Below are 21,866 nucleotides of genomic sequence, written 5' to 3' on the forward strand. Positions count from 1 at the left end.
CCCTCCAAACAAACACAGATATGAATAGAATAAAACTTAATTTTAGTTGTGCTCGTTTATAGGCATATGTGGTATCAGACTACCAGTGTATAAGTTAAAGTGTAGTGACAGTTTTGTCTTTTCATGTCCTGTCTATATAAAGCTTTGGTAAATGTCACCAAAATACATTCTGAGAATTTATGTATTCTCTCGTCAAATGTCACCAGCCTCACCGGACTCTGAACATTCAAAGGCTGTCCGATATCTGAAAACCACACCTTGTGTGTGTGTAAAAGCTTTTCAGTGATACCCGATCGGGAAATGTGTAAAACTAGACACTTCTACTTGATAACCTCCATGAATGCTCAGCTAGTAACTCCGGGGCAGGATGGTATGTATGTCAACTGGTTGTTTCTCATTTCTTATAACTAATCTCTGTTTAGAATGGCCCATTCATTTGGCCAGTGTAAGACACGCCAGAGGGTGTGTGTCCGCCTGTCATAGTGTGTTTAGAGGTGTGTACATTATATAGGAGGCGTATGCTTTCGTGTGTGGGTGGGTATCTATGAAAAGTCAGAGTTACAGAACATGTGCTCAAACACACTTCATAGGTGTGTTGCCTCATTCATTTGACTTTTCACTTATTTTATTTCAGTAATTTTATTGCACCTTTTTTGGTTTTTACTTCCTGCAGTACTATTTACTTTAGTGAGACTTTTTTTCCATGCCATTTTTTTCCTAAGAGAAGGTAGGAGGAGCCGGACTGAGAAGTGTGCCTCACTCTCTCTCTCTCACACACTCTCACACGCTGCCTCTCTTCCATTCTGTCATTGCCATCTCGGCAGTACGGACACTGTTCATTACCAGCCACCCTGAATGTTGGGGGAACAGCACACATTTGACTTGAAGTCACATTTCACAAAGGAATACCAATTTTCTTCACAATAGCCATAAGGATCGACAAGAACAAGAGGAAGACACAGTAAGAAAAAAACTATTACAAGGATTTCTTCTTTCGTTTTCTTTTGTAATTAAATTGAGAACCACATGACAGCTGGTTTTGTCACTGGATTCTTTCACACGACAAGACGTGAGACACTGCTTTCTATTTGTTTGCTGGTGGGCATTTTAGTTTCACTTTGAGAGAGTTTACAGACTTAAAGCACAATGGTTGCAGGAATGCTTATGCCCCTGCGGGACCTAAGGGCCATCTATGAAGTCCTGTTTCGAGATGGTGTCATGGTGGCTAAGAAGGACAAGAGGCCTCAAATCATGCACCCTGAAGTACAAAGTGTGAGCAACCTACAAGTAATGCGTGCCATGTTGTCTCTGAAGTCCAGGGGATATGTGAAAGAAACATTTGCTTGGAGACATTTCTACTGGTACCTGACCAATGATGGTATTGTTTACCTGCGCGACTACCTCCACCTGCCCGCCGAGATTGTACCTGCCTCTTTGCAGAGGATTAAGAAGCCAGCTGCCACTCTGGCCATTGTCCACCGGGCTGCACGGGTCCAAACTGTAGAAGGTCCTACGTCTTATGTTCCAAAGCCAGGACGCAGGGGTGAAGCAGAGAGCCAAGAGGCACTGACCGAGCGTCAGAGCTACCGCCATAGGATGACGGGTCCTGGAGAAAGAGAGAATTACTCTGATAAGACCCTCAGGTTTAGAGGTCGTCCACTGAATGCAGAGCCAGTCAGGCCAAAAGCCTCATGGGAAGTGGAGGATCAACCTCAGTCTGCTTTCAGGAAGGGCCCCAGCTTCAGAAGTGAAGTACCATTGATGGAAGAGAACAGGGAGAAAAGATTTGCTCGTAAGGAGCTAAATATGAGTGATGCAAAGCCAGCAACATCATCACAAGAGAGGAGAGTGTTGGAGGTCCAAAAGACAAAGGTACCAAGTTCTGCTGCAGCAGCTTTGAAACGGGATGTGTCACAGACCACTCTGACATCCTCCAAACCGCCCCACCATTAAGTGTGGCTGCTGTAGCTGAGGCTACAGGTGCTGCAACATCAAAGATTCCGGCTGAACTCTCTGCTCCCAACACAATTAAAGAATTAAAGAACAAAGAGAAGTCTAAAGTTGCTGATGAAAAAGCTTCAATGAAATCTAATGAAATGACCCCAAAACATTCAGCCATCGCAATGCCTACTGAGTTTAAGGAAGAAAAAACAAGACAGGTGATAGTGGATCCAGAGGTCAGTGCTACTGCTACAACAGCTCCTGATAAAGTAAAGCCCAAACCAGATATTACAATGGAATCTGCTCATGAAACCTCCAAAGTTCCTAATGTCCCTGCCACTGCCAGCACTGTGAGAACAGAACCTGTTAAAGATTTAAAGGAAGTTAAGACGAGACAACTGACTGTGGAGTCAATTCAGTCTGCAGAAGTTAATGCTACAAATAAAACCACACCTGAGGAAGTGAAGCCTAAACCAGATATCAAAATGGATTCTGTTCAGGAAATCTCCAAAGTTCCTGCTGTCACTGCTGCTACTAGCACTGTAACCACAAAACCTGTTAGTACAAATGTCAAGGAAGAGAAGACAATAAAGGCAACTGTTGATCCAGTTAAATCTGCAGAGGTCAGTGCTACAACTAAAAAAGCACCTGAAAAATTGAAGCCTAAACCAGATTTTACAATGGAATCTGCTCAAAAATCCTCCAAAGTTCCATCTGTCACTGCTGCTGTCTTCCCTGTCAGCACAAAACCTGTCAATAAAGAAGAAAAGGAAGAGAAGACAGAAAAGGTGATTGTTGATCCAATTAAATCCATGGAGATTAAGCCTGCAGCTAAAACTGCACCTGAAAAAGTAAAGTCCAAATCAGATGTTACAATGAATTCTCCTGAGGAAACCTCCAAATTTGCTACTGTCACTGACTCTGCTAGCACTTTCATCACAAAACCAGTTATTAAAGATGTCATGAAAGAGAAGACAACAAAGGTGACTGAGTCAGCAGAGGTGAGCACTACAGCTAAAACTGCACCTGAGGAAGTGCAGCCCAAACCAGATATTAAAATGGATTCTGTTGAAGAAACCTCCAAAGTTGCTACTGTCACTGCTTCTACCAGCATGGTAATCACAAAACCAATTAATAAAGATGTCAAGGAAGAGGAGACAACACAAATGATTGTGGATCCCTTTAAATCTGCAGAGGTTAATGCAACAGCAAAACTAGCACCTAAAAAGTAAAGTCCACACTAGATATTACAACAGAATTCACTCAGGAAACCTCCAAAGTTTGTTCAGTTACCATCCCTGCTAACACTGTCATCGGAAAATCTGTTGACAAAGATGTCAAGGAAGAGAAAACAAGAGAGCTGACTGCTGATCCAATTAAATCTGCAGAGGTCAATGCTACAGCTAAAACTTCACCTGAGAAAATGAAGCCCAAACCAGATAATACAATGGAATCTGTTGAGGAAACCTCCAAATCTCCTACTATCACTGCTGCTACCAGCACTGTCACCACAAAATCTGTCAATAAAGATGTAAAGGAAGAGAAGACAGAAAAGGTGATTACTGATCCAATTAAATCTGCAGAGGTCAATGCTACAGCGAAAAATTCACCTGAGGAAGTGAAGCCTAAACCGGATATTAAAATGGTTTCTGTTGAGGAAACCTCCAAAGCTCCTACTATCACTGCTTCTGCCAGCACTGTAATGACAAAACCTGTTAATAAAAATGTTGAGGAAGAGAAGACAACAAAGGTGATTTTGGATCCCATTAAGTCAACAGAGGTTAATGCAATGGCTAAAAAAGCACCTGAAGCAGTTAAGTCCACACCAGATATTACAATGGAATCCACACAGGAATTCTCCAAAGTTTCTACTGTCACTGCTACATCAAAAACTGTCACCACAAAATCTGTTGACAAAGATGTCAAGGAAGCAAAGACAACAAAGGTAACTGAGGATCCCATTAAGTCAGCAGAGGTGAGCACTACAGGTAAAACTGTACCTGAGGAAGTGCAACCCAAACCAGATATTAAAATGGTTTCTGTTGAGGAAACCTCCAAAGTTGTCAAGGAAGAGAAGACAGAAAAGGTGATTGTGGATCCCTTTAAGTCTGCAGAGGTCAATGCAACAGCTACAAAAGCAACCAAAAAAGTAAAATCCAAACCAGATATTCCAATGGAATCCACTCAGGAAACGTCAAAAGATCCTACTAATACTGCCACATCAAAAACTGTCACCACAAAATCTGTTGACAAAGATGTCAAGGAAGAGATGACCAAACTGGTGACTGCGGATCCAACTAAATCTGCAGAGGTCAGTGCACCTGCTAAAACTGCACCCGAGAAAGTGAGGCCTACACCAGATATCATAACAGAATCTGCTCAGGAAACCTCCAAGGTTCCATCTGTCACTGCTACTGCCATCCCTGTCAGCAGAAAATCTGGTGAGAAAGAGGTCAAGGAAGAGGTTGGTGATCCAATTAAATCTGCAGAGGTCAATGCTACAGCTAAAACTGTACCTGAGGAAGTGAGGCCCAAACCAGATATTACAATGGAATCCTTGCAGGAAACCTCCACCGTTCCTACTGTCACTGCCACATCCAAAACTGTTGGCACAAAATCTGCTAACAAAGATGTTAAAGAAAAGATGACTGAAAAGGTGACTGTAGATCCAATGAAATCTGCAGAGGTCAATGCTATAACTAAAGCAGCAACAGAAAAAGTGAAGCCCAAACCAGATATTTCAACAGAATCTGTTAAGGAAACCTTTGAAGTTTCTAATGTCACTGCTGCTGCCAGCACTGTCATCACAAAACCTGTAAATAAAGATGTCAAGGAACAGAAGACAACAAAGGTGACTGCGGATCCCATTAAATCTGCGGAGGTTAAAACAACAGATGACGTGGAAACTGATAAAGTTAGGCCTCAAGCAGTTATTACAACGACACCTCCTCAAGAAACCTCCAAACTCCCTACTCAAACTTCCACCGTCAGCCCTGCATTGTCAAAATCTGTTGGTACAGTTCTTGGAAAAAGCAAGCTTAAGAAAGCAAAGCTTAATGAGGAATCCGTTAAACCCACAGAAGTGAAGACTGAAGTTGCAACTGAATCTAAAAAAGAAAATACTAAGTCAGAGAAAACTGGTGATGTATATGTCACTCAGGAGACTACCAAACCCGAACCTGACAGCACCACGAACAAACCAGTGGGACTTACTGATGCAACAGAGAAAATCTCCAAAGTTAAAATGACTCAGGAACCTATTCAGGTTAAACCAACCTCAGAGAATCTCTCGGCAAAGCCTAAAACTGATGAAGTAATCCAGAAAATTAATACAGTAAGTGAAACTACCATAAGTGCAAAGACTGTCTCAGCACTTGTGGGCAGTGCTGAAGATGCACAGCTTGTCACAGGGAAAAATAAAATATCAGAGATAATTACAAAACAGAGGAGAACTGATGTAAAAGTGGTTCCTCATGTCAAGAAAGATGAAACAGTTCTTCCAGAGGAGGTCCCTAAAGATTCAGTGCAGGGCCCTACAACAGAACAAAAAGAGCCCGATTCATCTAAGGCTGCTCAAAATGTTGTCACAGAGGTGGTTAAAGAAGCCAAACAAGTGATTGAGGGAAGCTCAAAATCAAAAAGAAAGAAAAAAAAATCTCCAGGTGAGAAATCAAAGAGTATAGATGCTGAGAATCCCTCTGAATCAAAGGAAGAAACCTCTGAAGACAAGTCCTCAAAGGTGGCAGAATTTACCATCCAACCTACACCAGTTAGTACCTCAGAGCCTCTAACTGTGTCTGCCAGCATAAAGACAGCAGGGAAAACTAAGGCTGAGGCAAAATTAAATGTTGACACAAAGCAAATAAAAGAAGTCCCGAAACAAATGGATGAGAAGCCAAAGGAGAAGGACCTTAAACAGACAAAGATTATTGCAGAAGAAGCATCACCATCATTATGTCAAATCCCTACAGTGCCCCTAGTGGATGTAAAAGACATTGTTGATGGAAGCAGTATCAGCAAGGGACCATTATCCCCTGAGGGCGACTTAAAGGCTGTGTTGCGTCATAAAGAGCCAGTGAAATCTGAGAAAAAGACCATAACTAAACTGGAAACAGTGACGGTGCAGAAAACAAGTCAAGTGGAACTTCTGCAAACAAACCCTAAACCTGAAGAGAAAATCCCTGGGCCTCTGTCGGAGTCTCAGAAACCCACATTGGAGGCAAAATCCCTAATAAGTACAATGAAAGCTGCAGAGGAGGCTTCAAAGGAAAAGAAAAAAGGGAAAGGGAAAAAACAGGCTAAGGCAACAGAATCAGAGACTATACACACAAAGCCTGTTCTTTTGCCATCCACTGACATTACATCATTGCCCAAGGTTGCAGTTAAAGACAGCCCTGTCACAGCCTCTGAACTGACAGACCATGTTTCTCCAAAGATGACTCCTAAAAGAATGTGCAGTGAGGAAGTCAGGCAGGCAGCAGCTGTGTTCTCTGAGGCCCCAGCAGACAAAGGAGAGGTGGAGCCAGCGCTGCTCTCTGCAGAAAAAATCAAGCAGGAGGTTCCGAAACTAGAAACATCTTCCACTGCGAGGGAAGCACCCGCAGCCGGAGAATTAGCGTCAGCAGCACCAGCAGTAACAGCAGAGGCAGCTGTAGCTCAGGCACAGGCCAGCCCCCTCGTCAGGAAAGAGGAGCCTCCCAAAGTTGCACAACATTCGGCCACTCGAGCAGCAGAGTGCAGCACAGAGGAAAGGCTCTCTGTTTCTGAGGCCTTAAAGCAGGAGGAAGCGAAGAAGAGGGACTTGGAGGAGGACACACCCTCTGCCACTGCCACACCCATAGCCCAGCCTGACCGGCCTCACCTGGACAACACCTGTGAATCTGAACAATCTGACATAGACGAGGCCACCATGAAGAGGAAAATTGTTGTGGTGGAGGAGATAGTTGAGGTAAAGCAGCTTATCAACCCTGAGGCAGGTGGGGAGCAGTCACCTCCTTCATCTGTGCAAGCTGAGGTGGAAGGAGAGGAACTGGACCTGGATGTTCTGGAGGCAATCGCTATACAGCGATCAGTCCTGTCAGGGACGGCAAGTGCCAAGGTGCAAGGAGTCTCACCTGAAGCAGACTGGGACCACTCACTGGAGGAACCAGAGGAGAAGACGTGGCCTAACTTCATTGAAGGTTTGTTTGAAACTGTGCCAATTAACCTACTTCTTGACTGGTCCTGATTCCTGTCTGTATGTGATGCGATTGCTCTTGCATCTACGTTCCCACCTTTCTTTGAAGTGTGGGAGGTCTTAGGTGGGGTGTTGTTGCTTCACATTGTCATGCACTTACAGTATTTCATACTCTGAATAGCACTCGCATTCTGTAATTGTTCCTGACTTTTCTTGCAAAGTAGTATTTGGGGTGATTTGATTATAGTCTGGGGCTTAAAGTAGCGACTGTTTAGTGATGTGGACCAGAGACAGTCTCTCTTTATTAATTGTTTCAGTGAGATGATAAGAAGAGACCCTTGAGATGAGGCTCTGATTTAATTATCTGTGTTAAAATAGATAAGGTATCAGTAACAACGTTGTTGCATACTGTGTAGTGCATTCATTGTCACTGACAGATTTCACACAGGCATTATGACATAGAGATTCCTGTTCCACACATGACAGTGGAAAATTACTTTTTAAATTTAAAATGATACAGTTTATTGCAGCATTAAGTAAAACTTTAACTCGAATGCTCCATCCTCTTCCATGCATCAGTGGAAATTCTCATTCTATTGAACAATTCAATTTCTAAAAAAAATCATAGTTTTGGGTGGGGAATTCTAGTTTTGTTGGGCAATATATTAAGCTCTACACACTGTTTATGTGGAAACAATAATCTCCGGAGCCATCTCTAAGTATTTGCCAGTAGTATTATGCAGACCTGAAGTCATTCCAACAAGGTGGGGCAGTTTGTTGAGATGTAGCCTCGCCTGCTCCCTGAAGAGACAGTTCTGCGTGAGTTCAAGCCAGAATGACGAAGAGAGGGAGGTGTGGTGCTATTGGGAGCATTTCTCCACTTTGCTCTAGTAAATCGGAGTTCTTGGCACTGGTTTATGTTCTGTGGTTGTTTTCTTGCTTCTCTTTTCAGCCTGTCTTGTGTGAAAGATAAGCATGCCCCTTGCAAACCATTATGCAATGGTATGCGTAGGATATGGGAGGTATGTAGGTAGTGTGATAAAAGTATTGTATGCTGTCCTCCTTTGCTGGATTCGAGAAATACAAGTTTTAGAAAGTCCAGAACAAGGCGCCATATGATGCTTTGGTTAGTTTTGCTGAAGTGAAACTCCTGTTGCACATATTAAGGCCTGATGCTGAGGCATGTTCATGTGACTCCAGATTTTTGGATCATGATCAGTATTTCACAACTTTCAAAACAAAAGAATAACCTGTGATTTTAAATGTCATGTGCAGTTTTGCAGCTAAGAGGGGGTAGAGTAAGGACTTTGCATGGGCGTTGTCCGTTGTGGGTGTGAGCTATGGACAAAGAGTCAGGAAGTTGGAATAACTTGCTCACAGCTCTATGGGTGTGTTTCTTTGGATCCGCACGTGACAGTGGATCTGGGTTCAATTAACAGCCTGGTTCCTTTATTCATTCTATGGAACTCATCAGGAAAATAACCCCGTTTGCAGTTAGATTAAAAAAAAAACTCCATGACTCACACACAGAGTAACACCAACATATGCAAACACAGCAGAACTTAATTCAACACAGTGAATTTCAGCATCTATAAAAACTTGAACTGTGCATACCACTGAGAATTGGAATGGTGCATCCACAAAGGTTTTTAATTTCACTCCTAATTGTGGAGGTCTGTGTGATGTGTTTTGAGATATGGCACAGCAGTGCACTGCTGACATCTGCTGTCCATTATCAACTATCTTCATCTGTCATGCAGACCAAATGTTACAGCTACAGTTAGAGGCCTTTTAATAAAGCTCCAAGTAATGCGCACTTCATAGCATGTAATGAAGAAGACATGCTGCATTTTTTGCCATCAAGCTTTGATGGTGCACTCTTTCCAAAACAGCTTTGGATTTGAACCCAGTTCTAATGTTTAGTGTTAGAGCAATGGTTTCTAGAGATACTGTTTTTAGTGCTGTTATCCTTTTGAGCGTGGTATCCTTGGTATGTTAGCTAATTAACCGTCTGTCAGTAGACTCAGTTACACCCTTGGATATGTTTGTAGTTAGGTATGTTGACTTTTGTCCTGCTACAGTTTTAGTTTCTAGGTTGCAACAGTGACATGGAAAGCAGGAGGAAGGAAAGTTTTTGAAACAAAGTATGACTTATGCTACAAAATGCTGCTCTTAGAACACTCTGAGCTGGTTAAGACTTCAGGGGAACCCTTGGACATTGCATGTGGCACTTTTGATTTTCTGTTGAATGGAAGCTGCATTATGCGCTCAAACAAAAGCTTTGCAGTAAAGCACGTTTGAATGAAATGGACATGCTTGAGAGACTATTTAAACTCTGCCCACACATGGCACCAGTGGCAATTAGACTGAATCACATCCCAGACATGCCACTGAGGTCCTCCATGTTTTAATTTCTGAAATCCTGCCCAGTGCATATTTGTGTGATTGGTTAAATGAACAGCTCCAGTGTGCTGCAGCTCTGTGCCTTTCATTATGGTGACACATCATTTCAGTGCTGTGACTCACCCAGATCATTCTCAAATCGAGAAGCTCGAATTATTTCTTTCTGGGAAAGAAACTGAAAGAAACAGAGAGACATAATGAAAGTTTCAACTCGTTCTGTCACACCAACGCATGCTAATAGAGCTGTGATTTGGGAGGAAAAGTAAGATCTCCTGCATCTGTTTCTACTGCTAGCCAACAGTAATGTTTTGATCTAAACAAAGTAAATGATCTTCGCTGCCGTGCATCTTTAACTGCTGTCTCTGCTTGTGAAATCACCTCTAGAACATATCAGTCTACATTTTACAAACTAGCACATAAGCATGCCAAGCACATTTTTTGACAGGAAGCAATGTTGTGTGCCACTGAAAACACAGATTGAAACTCGAGAATACAACTATAATTTCCTCATTGTTTTTTCATTATTTTTGGTAAAATTATGGCACAAATTAGTCAGAAATCTGGATCTTTGTGACACTTAAAATTGAAGGATGTGTTAAAATCCTATAAGGGCAGGAGTTGCCATTTTAAACTGCCGTGTTGGCAAGTACAAACTATTTGATTTCAGATTTAACCGTCAGTCTGTTGCAACATAATGACTAGAGGCTTAACAGTGAAGCAGAATCAGAAATCCGTTGAAGGAGAGTAACATTTAAGCCACCACAGGCCAAACCTCAGAAACAGAGCGATTGATAACATGTGGAATACATTGAGGGTTTGGTCAAGATGGTTATGACATTAGTCATTTCCCAGGGTACACGTTGGGGATCATAAGAGAGGCTGACTAATGTGATGTAAGTTTTGTGAGAAAGATGGAGGGATTGTTGCGCATTTTCCTGAACCTCCACATGTTTGACTTTCAGTCAGCCTCATTCTGAAGTTCCTCCAACTATTTTTACCCACACTTTATACTGTGCTTCCTCAAGAGAATCTTAACCACCTGCTGAGACCAGATTGATTATTACGTAGAGGACAGCAATGTTTACAAAACTGAATTTCTGCACTATATAGGTGAAGAGTGAGACGAGATGTATTTCCCTCCCTCGGTGCAAGTTTAGAATACCTTTCAGCTATGTGTCCTAACATAAGGTGTGTGTGTGTGTGTGTGTGTGTGTGTGTGTGTGTGTGTGTGTGTGTGTGTGTGTGTGTGTGTGTGTGTGTGTGTGTGTGTGTGTGTGTGTGTGTGTGTGTGTGTGTGTGTGTGTGTGTGTGTGTGTGTGTGTGAAAAGCCTTGTGAGTTCAGGAGTCATGAATGCCTCACATAGGGATGTTGATGGAGGAATTCCCTGCGATCCTCTGTAAAACTCCTTCATGGTTTCCTGGTAAAGCCGCTCTCTTTTCTCTATATGACATCCATCTATAGTGTTCACATTTCACAGGAGTAGTAAGTTCTAACTCTTGAGACACTGTGCAGCAATTGCTTTTAACATGACGGAGAAATAGAACCTGTTGTCAACACTAGAACTGACAAAGCCATATGCATATATTAGAAGTTACTATATTTAGAGAATGTTGTGCATTGCTGAGATCCCAAAAGCAATAAAGGATGAACGAGCAGCTGTGCTCTCAAAGTGTCCATCACTAAACTGTGTAAGAGACTGATCTGATTTTGCAAATATTCCATCATCATCTATTTACTGTTGTTTGTTGCTATTTCTGTCCACTTAATATTACTGCCAGGGCTTTTTCCCGCAATGATGCTGAACATATCCAATTAACCTATCTCATGTACACTTAAACATTCAGTAAGGGTTTATTTCAGTTTTTTTAACATTTATAATAAGGGGAATAAATTGAAATTTGCACATCACTAAAACTCAAAGTAGTAAAAATAGTAATGGCAAAAATAATTCTATAAAAGGTAAGACCTGGAATGGCAGAGCTATGTTATTGTGATTCTGTCACACTCAATGGTGGGAATGTAATGCATTACAATACTTTTGCTTGTAAAGTCAAGCATTATGGTTCCTAAATGTAAGAACTGTATTAGTGATCAGTTTCAATTGCTACTTGCACCTGGATTATCTCAAACATGCTAGTGAGCCTTGTTCTCGTTACAACATTATACAGTCAAATACTCTTTGGGCTGATTTCACCAACTCTGCTCTTGACTTTGTGATAATACTTTATTGAAAGCAAAAAAAACACATTTTTTGTATGTTTTAAGTTTGTACGCTATATATGATGGTTATCTGACAATTAAATCACAGAAGAGTAATGCGAAATCAATTTAACAAAACAGTAATAAATTACCTTCTGTAGGGAGTAAATAAGTAAAGTAGTGCATTACTTTAAAAATAAGATAACAAGTAATGTGTAATATTTTACTTTTTTCAAATACCACCTCAGTACTGATCACAGTCCATCACATGTTGCATTTGGTCGTGTCATCAGTTAATAAACCATGTGTTTAATGCCTTGATACTTCTTGGGGTATAACAGTGCCGAGTCTACTTTTACATGTACCGACAATATTATGTGGAAATGATCACCCTGCCATGTGTTATACTCCACTAAGATCTGTTTTCTGGTTGGGAGCTGTGATTTAATATCACAGAATAAACTTGCCACTGTCATCATCAAAGAGAGGAGCAGGGAGAGGGAGGGAAGGAGCGAGGCTGTGCTTGTGTTTGTGGGGGGAGTCTCCAGGCTGCGAGTGAAGCCAAGTGTCCCGCCAGAGAGCTTCCATCAGTTTCTAACTGGGACACTGTGTGATCATCTGGCTCTGGTGGATATTTATAACCCTCAGTCAGCTCCAGCCCTCTCACCCACTGGCCACCCACCCCTCGCAGCCCTCTGAGCCCCCTCGTGCCTGCCCCCTTCCCTAGGCTTGGTGTGTTGTCCCTCCTCCCCTGGCCACCGGAGAGCAGGCTGACGGATCCAAGCAGCAGGCGCAGCCTGTCAAATTTCAAGACAAGGGAGAAACAAGGCAGTTCAGAGAAAAAAAACAGGAGTCTCTCCTGTCCTCTTCATCCCCCTCTGCCCAGCTCTCATCTTTCTTCGCCCTTGTCCTCCTCTTCCTGTCTGTACCGTCTCCTAGATGAAGATCATACCTGGTAGGTCAACAGAGTGGGGCTTGTCGTGGTGTGTCCGTCTGTGTCGGTCTGTTTGTCTGGCTGGCTATCTGTCGGTGTGTTTTTGGCAAACGTTCTGTGTGAAGTCTTGTTGTGTTCCCAACTGGTGCGCACACAAACAGGACAGAGACGCACACACTGTTAACCAACAGTAACCTTCACCTACAGCAACAGAATCTATTCCATATTTAACTTGTCCAAAATGTGACTGCCTCCAATTATTAGTATGGTTGGCTGCCTTCTCTATTTTCCTTTATTCAATGGCATGTGGATGTGAGTGGGTGAAGACAGGGATCATCAGGGTGAAGGGTCAGTGGAGGGTTTGTTCACCTTCCTTCCGTCTTGTGACATGTGATGGATGTCTGCAATCATCAGTGACTTTAAAAGATTGCATTTTATTCAAAATCTTGCATGGAGTATGTGTGTGAGTGACACACTTGAGTGTGTCTGTCTGGGTTATTTCAGATTGCTGAAAAAACATAACCACCTGCTATTGTCCAGCACAAAACTCCTCGTCTCCTGAAGCTAGAGCTGGGCGATATGGCAAAAAAATAAAATCTCGATTTTTTTTTTTTTTTTTTTTTTTTAGTCATCTTGGATGATTACGACTTTAATCAATTTTTATCGAAGTATTAACTCAACACGCATGTATTTCAAAAAATGCTTGATTTATTAAAAAATAAATGTTGTGCAAACAAAAATATTCTACAAACGTGCTGCAGACAACACCTGAAGTTCACTGTTATTGTGAAGAAATGTAAACATGAACAGTAATAACATGAATCATGTGCAAAAAAAGTGCATAATTTGCTGGAAGGTCACAAATAATCAAAAGTCAAGACATTAGTTTTTAAGATTACAATGAAACTTGTAAACGTGAAATACTGCCTCTTTTGCAAAAAAGGAACTTGAGCAGAACTAGCTTGGATATGTTTTACATTTGGAGCATCACCTATTTATACTGTGCACATTCAAACACAGTATCAGCTTTGATTGTTTTAAACTCTTAGATTTCTTGCAAGAAAAACAAGCTTGTTCACTGACTCTGGCTTAAGACAAGCTCTGGTGCACGTAACAATGTTTCCCCCTGTACTAAACACCCTTTCTGATGGGGCACTTGTCACGGGTATTGAGAGGTACTTTTTTGCCAGTTTACTAAGTCTTGGAAAGTCTGTTTCGTGCTGTTTCCACCATTTAAGTGGGTCTGAATCTGCATCAGTTTCAGGTGTCAGCAAGTATGCTGACAGTTCACCCTTGACTTTGGCTTCAAATGTCTTTGTCTCAACCTCAACTGGACTCTTTTTAAAGAAGCTGCTGAGGGATTTCTTTATCTTTGTTGGGGGTTCAACAACCTGACTCTCAGTCTCAGATTTGTCCTCATCTGCAGCATGTGTAACTGGTATGCCTCTGTAATGCATGGAACAGATTTCTGCAATGATTCTCTCTCTTAGATTTTCAATCTTGTCTGGCTCAATGTATGTTGTGCGGAACCTTCAGTCATCTGCTTCCAAGGTGTCCCTGATTTATCGTATGGTGTGGCACTTGAAAAGGATGCGGCTAAAATTTGCTGTTTCTTTGCGTCCTTTTTGCTATGGCTAGTGCTCGCCATGCCGCACTCCCATAGCTGCGAGCACTCTTCCCATTCTGTAGGGTGCCTCTGCCGGAGGTGCTGAAAGAGGTTAGTTGTGCTGCTACTCTTCGTTTTCACCGTACCTTTGCAAATCTTGAACACGACTGTGGTTTGCTCTTTGTCAGTCTTCTCAAAGCTGAACCACTTCCATATAATCGATGTAACATGAGGCCCTTTTCTTGCGACCAACTCTTTGTCGGCTGTTGTTGTTGTTATGTCAGTATTGATTTATTTTAACATCGGCCACCTGATCTCTCATTTTGACCATGAAAACTAACGGGAAAAAAATCGTGAGCTGTAGAAAATCAGTCTATCAAATTTTATTTTATCCGGTGATGAATTGGGGTCTATGGAGCAAAAGCTTTTTGGAGCCAACCCTAGCGGACGGCGTGATATTGCAAGTTTTTGACACTTCCGGGTGGTCTTCATTTTTGGAGCCAGATGCTACGTCCATCTTTATATACAGTCTATGGTCCACCGTCATCCACCATGACCGGGAGGCGGAAGCAAACGCCAGTGCACAAGTCGGAAAAGGCAGAAGAAGAATCTGTTTTGTTATATATTTAAGCTCGCCTCGATTTTACGATTTGGCAAATTTTCAAATCGTCAGGTTTTAAAAATACGAATTAATCGAATTAATTCAATTTATCGCCCAGCCCTACCTGAAGCGCATTTGCTGTTGTTTCTGAAACTAAAGACAAGATGTACACTACTGTTCAAAAGTTCACACTTTTATTTATGTGCTAACACAATTGCACAAGTGTTTTCTAGTCATCAGTGAGCCTTTCAATACCATTAGCTAACACAATGTAGCATTAGAACACAGGTGTGATGGTTGCTAGAAATGTTCCTCTGTACCCCTATGGAGATATTCCATTAAAAATCAGCTGTTTCCAGCTAGAATAGTCATTTACCATATTAACAATTCTAGACTGGATTTCTGGTTAGTTTAATGTAATCATTAAAAAAAGCTGCTTTTCTTTTAAAAATAAGGACATTTCTAAGTGACTCCAAACTTTTGAACAGTTGTGTGTATTTCCTTAGTGTTGTTGCATCACTTATCTAGGTATTATACAACAAAAGTTAACATACTAATCATTCGCTGTTTCAATATGTTCAGTAATAAGACTTTTGAAGGATGTCGCAACTATCACAAAGTCTTTTCAATTTCGACATCAAACAACAAAGATATTATGTACATCCCTGCTTTCTTGGGTGTGATCTTGTTCCTTAGAAATTAGTTATCAGCTAAGAATGCAAACAGCAGACCCATCTAAGGTGATAACATGAAGTAGTTATCACATGGAATTCAATGGAATGACTCACAGGGGTGATCAGATAATTAATCACATCAGATTATAGAATCAGTCAATCAGTAACAATATTAACTATTTTTCTAGTTTTGTGTATTTTAGGAGAGACAGTGTTTTCTAATTTGACAAGCAGTTTTAGGATGAACTACAGATAGCTGCTCATGTAAAACGTGACTGTCCTTAGTGCATTAACCTTCTAGCCTAGCCGCGCTAGACAACCCACAGCAACAAATTTAATTCTCTGCCAGGGTGGGTCTAGTTACCCTCCATAAGGCTCGAGGCTGGATTCTCCTAAAACTGGCCGGACCAATCACCATGAAGTGTAGAGTCAGAAGGCGGGCGTAACGAAGTGACGACAGAGGCGTGACGATTCTGATAGAAACAACCAGCGCACAATAAACAGTTATCTTTCGACTCGGCTTTGGCCACAGCTCTTAAAGATTTGAAGCTAAAATTCAACTTGAAAGATAAACAAAGGACGGCACTTAAGTGTTTCATTGAGAAGAAAGACGTATTTGGACTTATGCCGACGGGATATGGCAAATCCTTAATATACCAGTTGGCTCCGCGGCTCCGCTGGTTGGGAAGCTAATGGGACTTAGCCTAGCCACAATCCGCTGGTGCTCTCGGAACTACGTCAGCCTATTCGTTGCGTTGATTGGTTGTATACCTACCCAATTGCTGCAGAGGGATTTGATAGACAACCTTTTAGCCCGCCTCCCTCCCTGTCGAGCTTCCCTAGACCCTTGTGCCGTCAGAAACATGGGTGTAGCATGGCTAGGCTATTAACCTTCTACTCTGAGTCATAAAGGTCTGGAAACAGCTGAACAATTGGGAGAAGGAGATCTGTCAGTAATAGTTTCTGGGTGGGGAAAACAGCAGGAATTCCTGCTTGGAGCGTCCTTTTTTAAAATGTCCCTGCCACACCCGCACTGTCCCACTGCTCTTCCACCCCTCCTGCTCTTGAAGGCCCACCTGTCAGGACAGCCTGAGCTCATCTCCTTATCCCCTCTTCCTTAACTCCCTCTCTGTCCCAACAAATGCTTGCAAGCCCTCCAGGACCCACTCTCCCTGCCCTGGTGGTTTTAGGGCACTTAGTCAGCCTTATTGTATTTTGACGCTTGAGAAAACGCAAGAGACAAGGTAAGAGAGCTGCAGGCTGCAGGACACTGAAACAAAGTGCTTTCATAAGGGCAACGCAATGTAGCTGGATGCCAAAAGAAGCGTTTGCTGTATGTCTTCCTCTCTGTGTGTGACAAATGTTTAGCTCAGTAAATGCTGATTTTGATGCTAATATTAATCACTTAAAGCTGCAAGTAGCACATGTATTTATTGTGTTTATAATTTGTTTAATTGCTACTAAGCTGAGGAGGTCACATTACTGAATCTGTGAGGTTCCACAGCTTCACGTGTGGCATGTTTACCCACTACATTAGTCATGTGCAACCTTGAAACATGTCAGTGGTGCCACCGGGCTTTAACGTGACAGTTTCTTGCTGCCATGTTGCCGCCTGTGCATTAAAGAGTCTGTTCTTACTTGCAGCTGTAGGCGATTAAGCCTCATTACACTCAGACAGCATGAGAGACCTTTGATTTGGCTTATGTTGCACTGTCTTGTATGCCCCGAGACATGTCAGTCTGACATGTCACAGTGTAGAGATTCAAACCAGCTCTGGCTCCACCGAGCTGAACTGATTTTTGTTCTTGTTGTTGGACTGCTGAACAGCTGAGAAGAAGTGTTGTAACAATGCTTTTCTAAGGTCCCTCCCAAACCTGTCCAGTCATGTTCGGTTTTGGATCAAAGACCATGTGCATTCTTTCTGACAGTTGTTCCAGTGTCTCTTCAGTTAGTGGTTTAGGAAACCTGCTCAGTTAGACCTACTGTCAGTCCCCTAACTGGCTGTGAGCCTTTGAAACAACACACAAAAGAGATGAGTCCATGCTTGTGTTCAGTGGCAACACTTTGATGACTTCATCTTGGATTTACTCTGGACAAATATGACATGTATGTACACAAAGCTCTCAACAGATGGTGCAGTCGAATATTAAATAATAATTAGTTTGATCCTATGACTATACGTTGGTCTTTGCTTGCAAAATTACTGACAAAATCCTCAGTAACTAAATTTTCAACCATATTGGTAGCATTGCTCACGAGATCGCATTACAAGCTGTTCATTGGTCAGTCCACTGACTTGGTCTTGGCTGAAATATCCTAACAGCTATTGTAGACTTTGGTTTTGGATGCGGAATCTTAATGTTTTCTTATGAATTGCATACCAAGAATTGGTAATTGTATGCTGTCGGCAGTGGCTGTTCATTGCTGTTGTTATCATCATATAGTTAAAATGAAAAGAGCAAAGATGTCATGTACACCTAGTGTTGGTGAGATTTTCCTAAATCTAAGATAGCTTTTAAAAGAAGATTGCTGTTTTGAAAGGGATTAAAATTTAAGGAAACTGGGCTGAGATGTACAAACCCCTGGCAGAAAGAATTGATATCATTTTACTTGGCCAAAATGTGCTTAAGGCAGCTATGAAAAATACATTGTCCTATAAACACTACTGTTCAAAAGTTTGGGGTCACTTGGAATTGTCCTTATTTCTGAAAGAAAAGGTTTTTTTTAAATATGAAGATAACGTTAAATGAATCACAATTCCAGTCTAGACATTGTTAATGTGGTAAATGACTATTCTAGCTGGAAGTGGCTGATTTTTAATGGAATATCTCCATAGGGGTACAAAGGCCCATTTCCAGCAACCATCGCTCCTGTGTTCTAATGCTACATTGTGTTAGCTAATGGTGTTGAAAGGGTAACTGATGATTATAAAACCCTTTTGCAGTTATGTTAGCACATGAATAAAAGTGTCAGTTTTCATGGAAAACATGAAATTGTGTGAATGGCCCCAAACTTTTGAACGGTAGTGTATATTTTTTGCAAGTACTGTAATATCTTGCTTAAATGTATTGATAACATGTGGCTTTAACTATTGAAGAGTAATATTTGATGGACATGGCTTCACATTTTGCTAATTTTGTGTTATCTAACCTGACATTTAGTCCTATAATGTCCCATATAATGTTTCAGTGTTCCAGATACTGAAGTGTTAATGCAACTGCTGTCCCTGGTGATCTGTGCTCTCTAGTCCAGGCCTGTCATGGGGCTTTCTGGTCTTAGCTGTCCCCTTTTCACTGGCGCTCATTCTAGATGTTGACAGCTCTGTCCTCTGTCCACTCACAAGCTCCTCAGCTTGAGCTATCACTTAAAACAGCAGTGAGAGCACTACTGGGCTTTCATCCACGTCTCTGCGCTGTTGGTTCAGCTTTTAGTCAGATGCAGTAGCTTTTGCTGGGCTGTGTGTTCAGAGGTGGGAACACGGATACTGACATTCCCCTTTGACCACGTTGGAATGGGGTCATCTGAAAGGTCATAAGGAAGGGGGCAGGGCGATGTTAAACTGTAAATACCCCGTGTCACAGTCTCGGTGCATCACTGAGCTCTGACCTTTCATCTGTTTGTTTTCCTGTTTGTCAGGCTGCCAAAATCAGCATGTCAATTCCAGGGGGTAACAGCAGGATATATGGTAACAGGTTTTCGCTGACTCAAACTTAAGATGCTACAGCGCCACGATGTCTGACTTTGCATTCACACTGAGTGAAGCTGTTAATTGCTTTGCATAATTGGTCTTGAAAGAATTTTCGTAGCCCATGTTCTCATGCATAACAGGTTGAACAGGTGGTTTCTACTGCAGTTCTCTTATACAGGAGCTAAGAGCAGAGAATGTGTTAAGACATTCTTTGCAATCAAAGTAAGACATAACTTCCTCATTGACATGCTAAGGACATGAGTGCCATTTACTCTCATGCACAGTGCAAAAAAAGAGGCTTCTTTAGAAATGACTGGTGGACCCACACGGAGCTGTGTGGGCTGTGGTGGTAGAGTTTTGGCTGTATCTTTGGCGTGGTTTGTGGAGAAGCCAACATTCTTCCTGGAAACTGCCTGGACTCCCACTCTGAAACAATCCAGCTACTTCTTACTGTACTGTGCACCACTGTATGCGTTGCTGTTTTTTTTTTTCCCAGTACTTATGAGTGGACATAAAAAAGCCTTGATGGCGTACAACCCTGTGGTTGCCGCTAGTGGACCAGTCGGCATGAGTCATAGTAAAAACAGTAAACTTAGGCCTCAGAGGCCCAAAGACGTTTGGTAACAGTTTTTGTCTCATGGAAATAGTTAACACAATCCTGAGGAGCTCTTATGGGCTGTTCAAGTAAACCTGATTTATTTTTGAGCAGCACTGGGACAGTGGAAACACATAGAAAAAGAACACATTTTACTTTTCTTGATGAGATTCTGTCCAATTAATCTGAGCTTGTTTTTGTAGAAGGCATCTTCAAGGCATCTGAACATAGAGAAGAACACACATAGAAGGCATCTGCTGCACTGGGAGTTTATTTATACCCCTTGAGACCTCCATTAAAGATGTTGCAATGATTCTTGGTTCATATAGTACACAGTGACATCAGCAGTTTGTTTGAAGATGCTTTGCGTCTTGTTACTTCATGACACGTTTTTTTTGTGTGAACTTGTAGTCATTTATATTCTACACAAAATCTCATCATAAATTGTTCTCATGCCTCTCACTTTTTCAGACGGTGCCTCGGTCCAACCTGTTTGTTCTGTCAAAACCAAAATTATCACTTCAGTACAATTTCTGACAAATATGTTGAATACATACCTCTATTTTACAAGAATATTTGAGAAATATGTGTATTCACTTTGTAGTCATGCTTAAATAGTTAGATAAGAAGATTAAAATTACTTTCATATTTGTGTGTTATGTATGAAGCTAGAGCCAGGAACTGGCCAGCTTAGCTTAGCATAAAGACTGGAAATGGATGAAAACAGCTAGCCTTACTCTGTCAGAAGAAATAGTTCTGCCTCTAAAATTACAAATTGAGCTATTTGAATGTTAGCTTTTGCAAAGATTAAACAAGCAAGATATAACATGTTACCTTAGGAGATGCTGGTAGGATCTTTGTCACCTGTGGACAAAGTCAGACAAACTGTTTCATTAATAAAATATAGCAGCAACTGTTCTTTATGCCTCACCTTACACATAGATAAATGCACGATTTCTGTTCTCTATCTCTCTTTTGTAGGGCAGTATTTTTGTTACTGTTCTTGTTACTTTGTACTAGGGCTGGGCGATAAATTGATTTTATCGATTAATTCGAGTTTGTACTTAATGTCGATTTGTTTTAATGAAAATCAATTTTCTCATCAACATCCACCACCAACGCGTGCCTGCCTGGCTCCCGTAGTTCAGAGTGCGCGCCCCGCTCCCCAACATGGCGGCGAGCGGTGCAAATGTTACTCTGAAGAAAGAAAACGTATCTTCAGTCATTATTACTCCACCAAGGAACGGCGGCGTTTTGTGACAATCGGCGTACGTCTGTCTGTGTGAAACATTACTCAAAAACGGACCAACAGAGTTGGATTAAATTTCAGGGAAGGTCAAAAATGACACAAGGACCAAGTGATTAGATTTTGGCAGTGATGCGGTTTATCTGGATCCACGGCTTTGTTCGGGATTTCCCATTGGGAGATATTGCTGCAGACATGATGTCACTGTCACCATGAAGTGAACACTGTCAGTTACCCGCTGATGATCACATGATTGCGATCCTACTACAAATTGACCATTATTTATCAGTTGGAAATCATACAAGGAGCAAATGATTAAACCAGCCAGACACATTAAGCTCAGCCATCAGCCTTTTTGTGAACACAAATTCACCTTCACTCATTTCTTCACCATAAGACCTTGTCCTCATTCTAGCTGCTTCTAAGGTTAGACACATCCTTTGCTCTTTTTTTTTTAGGCCATATCGCCCAGCCCTACTTTGTACCCATGTTGCCAACAACTGTGTAGGACTATTTAGTTCTGAGATCATAGATCCACAGGTCAAATTCACTTAAGTTGCCAAGTCAGTTTAATTCAGTTCCACTATATATCAATACACCCTTGCCAAGTGTTAAATTCACCATTATATCCAATATAACACTAACAGCTTATCACCAAAAAAAAATCTTTTTCCTTGTGGTCATAGAAGATGCTATTTGCTATAAAAAATACAAGTAGGTCAACTTCCAGCGCTGCTCTGAGTGATTGGGGTTAGTGCAATAGAGTGTAATACAGCACAGTCGTAGGTCCAGTCTAGTCTCT

General features: G+C 41.7%; 2 protein-coding genes across 18 annotated transcripts in view; both read left to right on the top strand.

Annotated features, from left to right (window-relative positions):
- Positions 1-21,866, top strand: part of plecb (plectin b) — a 214,155-nt gene that overhangs the window by 116,474 nt on the left and 75,815 nt on the right. For 3 of the 17 annotated variants that reach the window (XM_051957217.1, XM_051957218.1, XM_051957219.1), the window contains exon 1: positions 3,185-7,121. The exons of 9 other annotated variants lie outside the window; for them this stretch is intronic. In XM_051957217.1, coding sequence (XP_051813177.1) covers positions 3,365-7,121 — 3,757 coding nt within the window. In that variant the 5' untranslated portion in view covers positions 3,185-3,364. Of the gene's footprint in view, positions 1-3,174; positions 7,122-12,492; positions 12,676-21,866 lie in introns of those variants that run through there. 5 more of the 17 variants (XR_007945569.1, XM_051957232.1, XM_051957231.1 and 2 more) reach the window with 4 other exon arrangements.
- Positions 684-2,059, top strand: LOC127536547 (uncharacterized). The gene has a single exon (XM_051957270.1). It carries the CDS (start codon positions 1,147-1,149, stop codon positions 1,951-1,953), a length of 807 nt encoding a protein of 268 aa, XP_051813230.1. The 5' UTR covers positions 684-1,146; the 3' UTR covers positions 1,954-2,059.

The sequence above is a fragment of the Acanthochromis polyacanthus genome, chromosome 12 (genome assembly GCF_021347895.1).
Source record: "Acanthochromis polyacanthus isolate Apoly-LR-REF ecotype Palm Island chromosome 12, KAUST_Apoly_ChrSc, whole genome shotgun sequence".
Lineage (NCBI taxonomy): Eukaryota > Metazoa > Chordata > Actinopteri > Pomacentridae > Acanthochromis > Acanthochromis polyacanthus.